Here is a 12789-nt window from a genome sequence, read left to right on the forward strand (position 1 = left end):
TAATCATTTATTTTAGTCTCCAAAGCTTCTTGTGGCATATCCCCAAATTTGCCCCTTATGTTGTAAAGGTCACTATAATATTTTTGAAACTGGTCCGCTATGTGGATTGGGTTCTGAGTCAAAAGGCCGTCCGATTTTTTGATCGTAGGGATGTGACTGGGGTCCCCCCTCGGATGTAATAACCTAGCTAGTGGTCTGCCACATTTGTCCGCATATTCATACATAAATCTTTTTAGTCTATTCCTGTGGCGCTCGTATTGTCGGTCCAGAATGGATTTAAGTTCCTCTCTGTTTTTAACTAGCTCTGTCAGTGTCACCGGGGATAATGTCTGCTTATGGATCTTCTCTAGGTCTGAAATATTCTGAAGTAGAGACAGAATAGTTTGGGCTCTCTCCCTCTTAATCCTAGCCCCATGTTTGATCAGAATCCCTCTCAACACACACTTTAGTGTCTCCCATTGAACAGGTAGGGTAGTAGTGTCTCCTGAGTGTATCTCCAAGAATTCATCTATTGTGTTCTGCAGGTCTTTCAAGCATCCCTGGTCCCTCAGCAGACTATCATTCAACCGCCAAGACCATGGCCTCCCAGGCCCATCCGGCATAGTGAGGCTCAAAAATATGGGGGCATGATCTGACCAAGAGATACTGCCTATAGAGGCCTGTATCTGCCATGTCAGGGCCTTCTGACTTACAAGGAATAGGTCTATGCGGCTGTACGAAGAGTGAGCCGGGGAAAAATATGTGTAGTCACGGTCTACTGGGTGTAGTGTTCTCCATGCATCCACTAATCTGAGTTCCTGTATACAACGTTTAACCTTCGTTAGTTTCCTTATTGAGAGAAAGTTATGTCCCGACGTTGTGTCTACCTTAGGGTCCAAAGTGAAGTTTAAATCACCGCCCACGATCACGGTCCCTTCTGCGAATTCATCCAGTGATGACAGGAGAGAGGAGCAGGTCGTCGCCGGATCTCTATTCGGTAGATACCAATTGACAATGGTAAAGATGGATGAGTTAACATTAATTTTCAGGAATATAAATCTTCCCTCCGTGTCCACCCGTGTATCTAGAACTGTGTGCACTAGGGACTTATGGATGCCTATGGACACTCCCTTGGATTTTGACTCTGGGTTGGAACTGTGGACCCAGTTAGTGTAATATCTGTCTCTAAAGATGGGGAGGTGGCCCGTTTTAAAATGTGTTTCTTGGATCAATAGTATATGGACTCTTTTTTTTGTGCATGTCAAAAAATATCTGGGAGCGTTTTTGCGGGACATTAAGTCCCCTCACATTTAGTGAACCCCAATTAATCTGCGTCATTCCAATGCGGAGGAACGGTGGGGACTCTAGGGATAGGTTCGGGGATTAGGGAGAGAGAGATGTGCAGGCAAGTAGGATAGGAAGAGCAGGGAAAGATAAGAGGAAATAAAAGAGAAGAGGTAAGAAGGTCGAGAATACAAAAGAAACTACCAACAAAGCAGTAGAAACCAAAGGCAAGGAGGTCAGAGTGCCTCCCACCTGCAAGGTCACAACAAGACCCTAACGTCGGGTCTAAAAAGACTAAAAGTAACTGTATAGGTATGAGAATACCAAACTGTCTAACCTAGGGATGGTGAGACTACGCCACTCCTTTATGGCGTGTTATCCCAATCAGGGAGGGAACTTTCTACAAAGGAGCCGTCTGCCCCGGACTAACAATAAGCAATTATTCAACTTAGTTTGTCAGCCAGAGCCCTATATAATGTGAGGACACAAGGTCTAGAGAGAATAATGTGCTATACACAGTACGGGGGTGCCCCCCGCCCCCTCTTCCAGGAAGGCGGGAGGGAACCCCCCCCCCCTCATAATCAGAAAGACTTAATCCCCCTGGCAAAAAAATTATAGCAAAACTGGGAGGTACATTCTATTGAGAAACAACCCAATGAATTTTTGTTTATAAACCAATAACTCCTTAAACATCAGACTGGTCTTCCTCTTCGAGGGCCACGCATCCGATCACCATCTGGGGCAGCACCCCATACCCCCATTGGAAACACCGGCCATTCCTCTATAGGCACCAACGGAATGTCCAGGGCTGCAGCAAACGATGGCATATCAGTCGGGTTCCTAAGAACATGCATTCTTCCCGCGTGTCGGACCTGCAGGCGGAAGGGAAATCCCCAGCTGTATTTATACTCATACGAACGGAGCATGTCCAGGAGAGGTTTCAGTGCTCTCCTTCTTTGTAAAGTGAAACGGGATAAGTCCTGCAGAATCTGGACTTGGCTCCCCTCGTATGATGGTGAAACTCCACTGCGCAACTTAAACAGGATGGCCTCTTTAAGGACATAACGGTGGACCCTACAAATCACATCTCGAGGTCTGTCATTCTGTGTAGGTCTAGGGCCAAGCGCTCTATGCACTCTGTCTAGCTCCAGGGGTTGGCTTGATGGTTCACCCAGGATCTCATTAAACATCACTTGGAGGGCTCTCTGGAGATCCTTAGGTTCAACAGACTCTGGTAAACCCCGGACCCTTAAATTGTTTCTCCGGCCCCTGTTTTCAGCATCGTCCATTGCTTCCACCATATATTGTATTTGGCGGGAGTGTTGATCCAAAATGGCCCCTTGTGCCTGAGTGGTGTCTTCTATATTCTGTATTTTAGCTGCCTGTATTTGGTTCTGAGTGTCCACTCTTTCCACCTCCCCCCTCAGGGCTGACAGCTCTGTGCGGTATGCCTGTTCCAGCCTTGCTATATATGTCTCCATATCTTCTCTGGTGGGCATAGAAGAGATGTGTGCCCGGATTTCATTAAGTTCTGTCAGCACTCCTGGTTCATGTGATCTTATTGTACTTGTGGCAGGCTCTAACTCTGCTTGCATTTCCATATCATACACACTTTGACTCAGGCTGTGTCTCACTGAAGATAGGAGATTTCCACTAGCAGGGCCCTGTTCCCCATTTGCAGCATTAACAGCCTCTGCTTGAGATTTATTATTGTCCTCCTTCTGTGACAGGGGTAAGGGCACCTCTCCCCCCTCCTGAAGCCTCCCCACTGCAGGTCTGCAATCAGCATTGGTGGGGGTTGTACCCATGCTCCCTGCTCCAGGGATCCCCTGTACCTGAGAACTTGTACACTGGCTGTCTGGGGTTATAAGCTGCCTCTCCTCCGCTGCCCGGGTGGCTTCCTCCCTCTGTCTCTGCTGCTGCTGGGGCTTCCCCTGCCTCTCCATCTTGGGAGATGTCTGCAGTGCTGTCCTCTGCTTCGGCCCGGTAAGGAAGCCTCTAATTCCCTTCTCCTCTGTCCGTGACGCTCCTCTGCTGGGCCCCTGGGAGCTCTCCCTTCTCCTGCGCTGCATATCCTTTTCTTCCAGGCTCTTGGGCTGGTTTAATTGTCAGTAATGTAGTCCGGTGGCAGGAGCTGAGACAAACACGTCCTCACTCCTCCATAGCCAGGACACGCCCCAGATCACGGATTTTTTGACTGTTTCACGCTTGTTCATCTTCTCTCCTAGGCTTTACACGTTGCAAAATCGTTACCGGCGCCGGATGTGCGTCACTTTCGATTTGACCCCGATGAGATCGCAGTAGCTATGTCGCAACGTGCAAAGTACCCCTAATTGTCACATAAGCGCATGTATACAAACCGTATTCATGTGATCAAGGGGATCCTGCAATGCTGGAGAATCATGACTGTGTGCACTGCACTTTGTCACAACTCAGAATTCTGCAGTCACAAAGAGTAACTGCACTCGCGCATATCTCGGATCTCATCACCTGGCACTGCCTGCCTCTTTCCCGATGGGAGCGGGTCAGCTGCATAGAAATACCTGCAGCTGACCCGCTCCCATCGGGAAAGAGGCAGGCCATGCCGGGTGATGCGATGCGAGATACGTGCGAGTCTCTCGCAAGGGGAATCCTACTTATACCGTGACTTCTGGATGTCTTTTTCTATGGCAGCATTACAATGTATAAACTATATAAGGGGAACCTGTCAGGTCCAATATGCACCAAGAACCGGGAGCGGTTCTGGGTGCATATTGCTAATCCCTGCCTAACTGTTCATGTATGTAGTAGCATAGACAAAGGGATCTTTAGAAAAGGTATTTCTAAAGATCCTTTTTGATATGCTAATGAGGCTTCAGATGCAGAGTTTAGCCTCAGTGCGCATGATCAGGAGTCCCGACACTTCCGGTCATGCGCACTAGACCTCCCTGAAGCTGGGACGTGTACACTCAGCTTCATAGTGCGCATGACCTGAAGTATGGGGCATTCTGATCATGTGCACTGACCCTAATGCGGGTGTCGCGGGCGGGAAGGGCGTTGCTCTCACGACGTTCGGGTCCGGCGCTGCTGCTGCTCGGTGGCTCGAGCGGTGGTCCTCTCCCGTGAGTGAAAGGGGTAGTTTGGTTTGGGGATTTGGTCCGTGACGCCACCCACGGTTTGTGGTGAGGTTGGGGGCACCACCGCTGCTATTGACGGGGATCCCGGGAGCGATGGCAGGGAGCAGCTGGGATGTTTCTCTCCCCTCCGTGGGTAGGTGGTTGGTGGTCCCGGGGCCCGGTGAGGTGACGGGGAGGCAGGGTTGGCAAGGTGCAGGGTCGCTCGGGCTGCGCAGCACGGTGCCGGACGGCACGGTAGTACTCACTCAGCCACAAATGGATGCAAAGTCTCCGGTAAAACAAACGGCTGGATGGACGGGTCCCGCAGCCGGCTGCTGTGGTTTCTCCCAAGCGGTTGGTGGTGGCTGCCTTTCCCTGCACCTTTTGTGTATCTTCGGTCCCGATGGCTTCCCACCGGTAACCCGCTCCCCAGCTTGTATATGGGCCGGAGGAGCCCTTTTGCCCGCAGGCTCTGGCCCTGGGAATTCTAGCTGTGGCGGTAGCTGTATTTCCCTTTTGCTGTTTGGACGGTTGCCTTCAGTCGGGTCTTGGCTGTTTGGAAACCCCTGGGGTTCCGGTCACTAACGGATTTGACCTGTTTAACGGCGACTCCAAGCCTGGTCGGGGTTCGCAGGCCCTGCCAGTTTGTGCTGGCTTCACTTCGCTCCCCGGTTCGGTACCGGCGGGCCACCGCCCATCCCCAGTCCTACGGTTCCGCGTCGATCTGCCTTTCCTGCAGACGGCCACCACCGTCTGCCAACCTTGCTCTTGGTGCCCGGGCCACGTACCCGGACACAGTCAGAACGCTCCTCTACTACCACTATACTCCTCCACCTTTCACTTCCCTAACTGCACTCCCTTCCTTTTCCCGTCTCCAGAACTGTGAACTCCTCAGTGGGTGGGGCCAACCGCCTGGCTCCACCCCACCGGGTGTGGACATCAGCCCATGGAGGGAGGCAACAAGGATTTGGTGTCTGGCTGATGTGCCTATCTCGGGGTGAGGGGTGTTGTGTTGTAGTACGTGTGACGACCTGGCTAGTCCAGGGCGCCACACGGGCGTCACACGGTACGATCTATTGTGTGATTGTACGAGCAATCGTACCCGCCCCCGTCGTTTGTGCGTCACGGGCAATTAGTTGCCCGTGGCGCACAAAGTCGTTAAACCCCCGTCACACGCACTTACCTCCCGGACGACCTCGCTGTGGGCGGCAAACGTCCACTTCCTGAAGGGAGAGGGACGTTCGGCGTAACAGCGACATCACATAGCGGCCGGCCAATAGAAGCAGAGAGGCGGAGATGAGCGGGACGTAAACATCCCGCCCACCTCCTTCCTTCCGCATTTCTGTCGGGACGCAGGTAACGTGTTCATCGTTCCCGGGGTGTCACACGGAGCGATGTGTGCTACCCTGGGTACGATGAACAACCAGCGCAAAGTAGAATAAACGATTTTTTAAAAATAAGCGACGTGTAAACGATTCGCGATTCATAACCGATTTGCGATCGTTTACAGACGCTCGTAGGTGTCACACGGGACAACGTCGCAAACGATGCCGGATGTGCGTCACGAAAACCGTGACCCCGACGACATATCACACGACAGATCGTCTCGTGTGATGCCCGCATTAGCCTGGCATTCTGAAGCGATGACAATGGATACAGGCACGTGCGTCTCCACTGATGACGCTGGGTAATGGGCATTGAATAGCATGTTAGCACGCTCCTGTGGGTGTGCTAACATGCTAAGAGGGCGGAATGAGTGCAGGAACTAACACCCTTGTAACCAGTCCCTGTGCTCATTAGCATATCATAAAGAATCTTTAGAAATACTTTTTATAAAGATCTCTTTATGTACAGTTGTACTCAAAAGTTTACATACCCCAGCAGATTTTTTGCTTTCTTGGCTTTTTTTCAGAGAATATGAATGATAACACAAAATCTTTTTTTCCACTCATGGCTAGTGGTTGGGTGAAGCCATTTATTGTCAAACTACTGTGTTTTCTCTTTTTAAATCATAATGACAACCAAAAACATCCAAATGACCCTGATCAAAAGTTTACATACCCCAGTTCTTAATACTGTGTATTGCCTCCTCTAACATCAATGACAGCTTGAAGTCTTTTGTGGTAGTTGTGGATGCTCTTTATTTTCTCAAATGGTAAAGCTGCCCATTCTTTTTGGTGCCTCCAGTTCCTGTAAATGCCTGGGCTTTCTTGCATGAACTGTGCACTTGAGTTCTCCCCAGAGTGGCTCAATGATATTGAGGTCAGGAGACTGAGATCGCCACTCCAGAACCTTCACTTTGTTCTGCTATAGCCAACGACAGGTCGACTTGGCATTGTGATTTGGATCGTTGTCATGTTGGGATGTCCAAGTACGTCCCATGCACAGCTTCCAGGCTGATGAGTGGAAATTTATCTTTCCTTCAATTTTGACCAAATTTCCTGTACCTTTATAGCTCACATCATCCCTACATCATCAGCGATCCACCTCCGTGCTTTACAGTAGGAATGGTGTTCCTTTCATACGCCTTGTTGACACCTCTCCAAATGTGACGTTTATGGTTATGGTCAAAAAGTTTGATTTTGGTCTCCTCACTCTAAATTACCTTGTTCCAGAAGTTTGTAGGCTTGTCTCTGTGCTGTTTGGCGTATTGTAGCCAAGATACTTTGTGGCATTTGCGCAGTAATGGATTTCTTCTGGCGACTCGACCATGCAGCCCATTTTCTTCAAGTGACTCCTTATTGTGTATCTTGAGACAGCCACACCGCTAGTTTTCACTGAGTCTTGTATTTCAGCTGATGTTATTGTGGGATTTTCTTTGCATCTCGAACAATTTCCCTGGAAGAAACAAACAAGAGTCTGTCTATATCCCAGAAACTCACTCAGCTTTTATGCACACACATTGATTACAAGCAAACAGGTCACAGGTGAGGATGTTACCTGTTTTTAGCCATTCAAACCCATTTGTGTCAATGTGACGCCCTGGCCTATCAGGTCGTCACAAGGGTGCCGTGCAATCTGCTCTTCTGCATGGTACCCGCTCCTCCTTGGATACGGGTCCTGTCCCTTTGGTGTTGCTAAGAACAGGTATACACAAATCCTGAGGAACACACTGCACCACACCCACCAGACACCCATTTGGCGGCCCGAGGGGAATAGGGCCACCCAGATGGGGGGGATGGTAGAAGGAGGGCCAGAAGTGTCAGAGTAGTCGGAGAGTGTCAGTGAGCCGTGACAAAAAAAGGTTACGCTGCGGAGCTGGGCTCCTGTACCCGTCCCAGGTGCCAGGCATTGGCCTGGCCTGTAAGGAGCTGGAACCCCGGTCGCAGGTGGTAGTGACAGGGGGCATGATACTGCTATGAAGGGCAGACCAGCGGTCTTGTGCTACAACCGGGCAGGGGCCAGGGCACGACGGGGTACGCAGACCCTAGGCTGGGAAGGAGCTTTATGCAGCCCAGTAATTCACCTGCCGAGGACGGAATCTTCACGAACCGTTCTCCACCCGCTCCAATATCCGGTTACTAGCACAATGAGGGGGATAGGACTTCCCAAATTCGTCCAGAAAATTCCAAGCGTGAACCCTGAGAGCAAGCTCACCTTGCTAGCTACGCAGGTGAGCGGGACCCAAGTAGTGTCAGACGAAAGGGATCCACACAGAGAAAGCACAGTGCCAAGGGACAAGGTTTCAGACCAACCAGCAATGCCAAAAGGGCACGGACCCAGCGTGCTCACCCAAAGGTTGCAAGGCATTCAGGACTTTGGTTTACCCGGTGTCAGTGTCAGCATCTCTGGACTGTGTGAGTACATTGTGCCCCATTACTCCCAATGGGTCCCCAGCCAACCATCACCGAGCCCCGGGACACCATTCCCCTGCCCACGGGGGGGGGGTTTAACATCATAAGTTGCCATCTCATCACTCCGGGCGCTCTCCCCCAAATGCAGCAGCGGTGGTATCCCGCCTTACCACAACCCGTGGGTGGAGTCACGAACACTATTCAATCCTTCCACCCCCTTTTGTAAATATATTTTCCCCCTTTTTCATTTCAAGCGGCCACGCGATCCCGCCTCGGGTCCGGGGACCCCTCGAGCCACTGCAGATCCGGATCCGAGCAGCCCGTTGGCTGTCACGGGGCGGCACATCAACTTCTGTGCATGTTATCAGGCCAAAATCACCAGGATATGTGATCTTTTGATCAGGATCATTTGGATGTTTTTGGTTGTCATTATGATTTAAAAAGAGAAAACAGTAGTTTGACAATAAATGTCTTCACCCAACCACTAACCATGAGTGGAAAAAAAAAAGTTTTTTTTTTGTGTTATCATTCATATTCTCTGATAAAAAGGCCAAAAAAGCACAAAAAAAAATGTGCCTGGGTATGTAAACTTTGGAGCACAACTGTATGCTACTAGATACAGGGACCGTTAGGGTCTGTGCGCACGTTGCGTTTTTTCATGCGTTTACGCAGCGTTTTAAACTGCAGCGTAAACGCATGCGTTGTGCGTCCCCAGCAAAGTCTATGACAATTAGCAAATTCCATGCGCACGTTTTCATGAATAAATAAAAAAATGACGTAGGGTCCCCTGTATTCTGTTACACAGCACAGATAAAGCAGACGGCTACAGGATGCAGCCCCCAGCTGTGCCCTGTTATTTATTCATTTATTTTTACACCACTATAGGGACACAGACAGCGTGTGTATTTGTAACTAATCACAGATGCTGTCACACAGGGTGGGGGTGCAGTCTGACTGCACCTAATCACAGACGCCAGGAGTAATGGTGAGTGGGGGAAGCAGTGAATCTGTACGAGAGCTAATTATCGGACCCAGAAACAGTGTGACAGCCACTGGGAAGTTCGGTAGTATAATTGTCATGCTCTAATCCCTATTTTGCTGTCTTTTGCAGCCCCCTAGCCCTTACTTAACACCGTTTTAAAACATATAAGTTTGGGTCCCATAGACTTATATGGGGTTCGGTGGCCGGGGTCAATTTTGGGGTCAAGTTCGCCTGCCAATTCCGATTTGTTTTTACTCCGTGCTGGTTCGGTGAACCCAAATGTTCACGAGTTTGCTCATCACTGGATGCAATACTCGGGGCTCTCAGAAGATCATACACATCTTTTGGGGCAGTTGGTGGCTTTGGAGTGCTTTGGATTCACTATAATTTGATTCAACGCAAATTGAATTTCCCAACTAAATTCCTGGCAAATTTGTTGTAAGGGCTTGCTCACACCATCATTTTTTTTGGTCAAAGTGAATTCTATATATAGATTTGGTGCTTTGAGGTAAACATACTTTTGGCCTTGAATTCTATATCAGATTCAGGCATCTATTATGCTGCTTCCTAATGTACTTTTACATTCCCTTTTGTAAGAAATCTTTAGCTACCCTGTTTAACTGAAAAAGGACTACAGCAAAAATAAGACCTTTTGTAGTATTATTAAAATATAAACCCTACTCAAAAAATAAGCCCTAGTTGCGCTTCCATAAGGAAGTGTTCAAGCAGCTATAAAGTTAAAATATACAGCAGGACCCTTCATCTAAGACAGCAGGCATCCCCAAAAGAAAGCAGACTCACCCAAAAGATAGAGCCCCCCAAAAAATTGCACTCAGCAGACCCCAAATAATCACAGTTGGCAAGTGCCAATGGTGGATGAGCTCTCACACAGAGATTTGAGTCGCTATCAGGAACCTTGCATTGCACAGCTCTCACAAACAGATCGCGTACCAGTAGCATTCCGCATGACTGATTCTGCTTCCAGTCACCAGGAGGAGCCAACTGCTGTAAAGCGCAGGGGGACCCGACAGCGATGCAGATTTGTATGTGAAAGCCCATTCATTTGGCAACTCTAATTGTTTGAGGTCTGGTAAGTGCGATTCTTTTGGGGGGTGTCAGCTTTTTTGGGGGTAAACTTAGCAGTACATAGAGAATTAAAAAAAGTAAACATGTTATTTAAACTACAGTACATATGGTATGTACCCACCACTATAGGACTGGATCTGCACTATGAGAATAGCAGGTCAGATAAGAAAATGTGTATCTAAACTAGTAATAAGATTAAATGACAATCAATGATATAGTATTTCATAGGTTGTGTCCGTGAGGTTACCAAAGGCTCCGGCAGCAAACTCGCAATAATCCATGTACATGTCTGCTGATCTGATCAGCATAAATGTACGCTAACAGGCACAGGTGGATCAAAGATCCACCCGTGCTTGTTAGACCCTTATTACATGCTGTCAAACTCTGGCAGTGCAATTTAAAGCGCCACAGTGGGGATCGCACTGTGTCATAACAGTGCAGGGTCAGATTATGACCCTTGATGCTGTGATGAGTCACTTCCTGTGACAGTTGGCAAAGCTCTGGCACTCACAGAAGAGCAACATTTATCCTGAAAGAGTTTTAAAAAATATAAAAAAACAGAAGTTTAAATCACCCCTCTTTTGCCCCATTGAAAATAAAACAATTTTTAATGTAGCGAGAAAAAAATTACAAACTCCAAAATTACGGGGTTTTTTTTGGTTGCCGCAACATTGCATTAAATTGCAATTACAGGAGATCAAAACATTGCATCTATGCAAAAATGGTATAATTAAAAACACCAGCTCAAGACACAAAAATTAAGCCATCATTTAGCCCCAGTTCCCAAAAAATGAGAACGCTATGGGTCTCGGAAAATGGCGACAAAAAGCACAATTCTGTTTTTTGAGCAAACTTCTGAATTTTTTTTCACCACATAGATAAAAGTAAAAGTATACATGTTTGGTATCTATGAACTCGTACCGACCTGAAGCATCATATTGACATTTATATGGTGAATAAAAAAACAAAACAAAACAAAACCATTGTGGAATTTCACTTTTTTCACAATTGTCATTCAAAAGTAGAACTCGTCCTGCAAAAAATAAGACATAATATGTCTACATTGACAGAAATATAAAAGAGTTCTCTGAAGCAGAGGAAAAAACAAAAATGAAAAACAGAAAATCGCCCAGAGATGTAGTGTCTAACATGAAAATGTTGATGTTCCAGAATATGATATCATTATATTTGAATAAATGTTGATTTTTTTTGTTCAAGAATAATTATGGATTTTTGGTCATGAGAAAATATAAGACATCCCCTGAAAATAATCCCTAGTGCATCTTTCGGAGCAAAAATAATATAAGACCCTGCCGTATTTTTTGGGGGTATTAGTATTTAATAAACAATCAATTTATAATGCACAGCATTGCATATAATATCTGAAATAAAGCAAAATTGTGTGCTTCTTTTTTTATAACAAGGACAACATTGAAGAACGTTATCTTAGAGATGAACAGGCTAAGTTTATAAGTCCCAAACCACATCCTGCACCACCACAAGTACAAAGAAGTCCACTTTCTCAAAGGCAAATTAATGTTCGAGCAAAGCCAGCCCCGAAGCCGGTTATCCGTGGAATCACGTTTTACAAGGCCAAGGTTACCGAAGATGACAGTGAATCAGATGACCAACGTAAGTGACTCAATACCTATTTTTATTATGCGAGAATTTATTTTTAATATCACTTAATAGATGTATTTTTGAACACATGAAATGTTTGGTCACCACAAATATCAGTCAAATGTAACCGAGGAACATGTTAAAAAATGTTGGGGCTGGTCTTATCCTACATAACGTTGCAATATGGTATATGGTCATAAAATAGCCATATGTCACCTAATTATAAATGTGCTGGCCAAAGAGTGCCATCTTTTAGCCAATAATACTTATATATATGTATTTTCTATGCAATACAGTGTCACCACCAATATAACTTGCAAAAATAATACACTTTACAGTACCTTTACAGCAGTGCCATACAAAAACACCCAATAAAATAATTACAACAGTCACAAAAACAAGCCAATAACAGTGCTAATAAATGTGTGATGTATACTACTATCGTATTGATATCAAAATGTGTTGTGGATGCACACCTCCAGGTGCCTGGCTAACTATGGCATCCCATTCATCAAGAAGGCTGATTCTGTGCATCTATGAATAAAGTCCACACATGCTGCACTAGAGTTTAGAATATGCTTCCAAATATCCTAAGCAAGGCGAACACTGAAGCAACCCCTAAAAAATGTAGGGAATTTAGAAGAAGGGTGGATGAACACCTAGGTGATATCCATTTAATTAAAAACCATAGAAGGAAAGATGGGCACTATTCACACTAAAATAATTCATGCACATCGCACTATAATCTCTGTTCAGCATTATTCATCAGCTTAATTGCTTCCTGGCTGTCATGATGGAGTTATCCGTGGTGCTCATTTCAAAGCAAAAATGTCCATCCTGTAGCAAACTTGATAGAATGAAAGGCACTCACTGGAATAACTCAAATATTCTTTATTCCCTCGTCGGGTCACATGTGAAGGCAATAGGGAAGGGGGGCACACAAAGCACG

At 46.8% G+C, this 12789-nt stretch overlaps 1 protein-coding gene across 2 annotated transcripts in view; it reads left to right on the forward strand.

Moving 5' to 3' along the window:
- The window catches only part of OLFML2B (olfactomedin like 2B), a 659606-nt gene that overhangs the window by 444752 nt on the left and 202065 nt on the right, over nt 1-12789 (forward strand). For both annotated transcript variants that reach the window (XM_075321982.1, XM_075321983.1), the window contains one exon: nt 11645-11852. In XM_075321982.1, the coding sequence (XP_075178097.1) occupies nt 11645-11852 (208 nt within the window). The remainder of the gene's footprint in view (nt 1-11644; nt 11853-12789) is intronic.

Source organism: Anomaloglossus baeobatrachus, chromosome 8 (assembly GCF_048569485.1).
Source record: "Anomaloglossus baeobatrachus isolate aAnoBae1 chromosome 8, aAnoBae1.hap1, whole genome shotgun sequence".
In the NCBI taxonomy this organism is placed as follows: Eukaryota; Metazoa; Chordata; class Amphibia; order Anura; family Aromobatidae; genus Anomaloglossus; species Anomaloglossus baeobatrachus.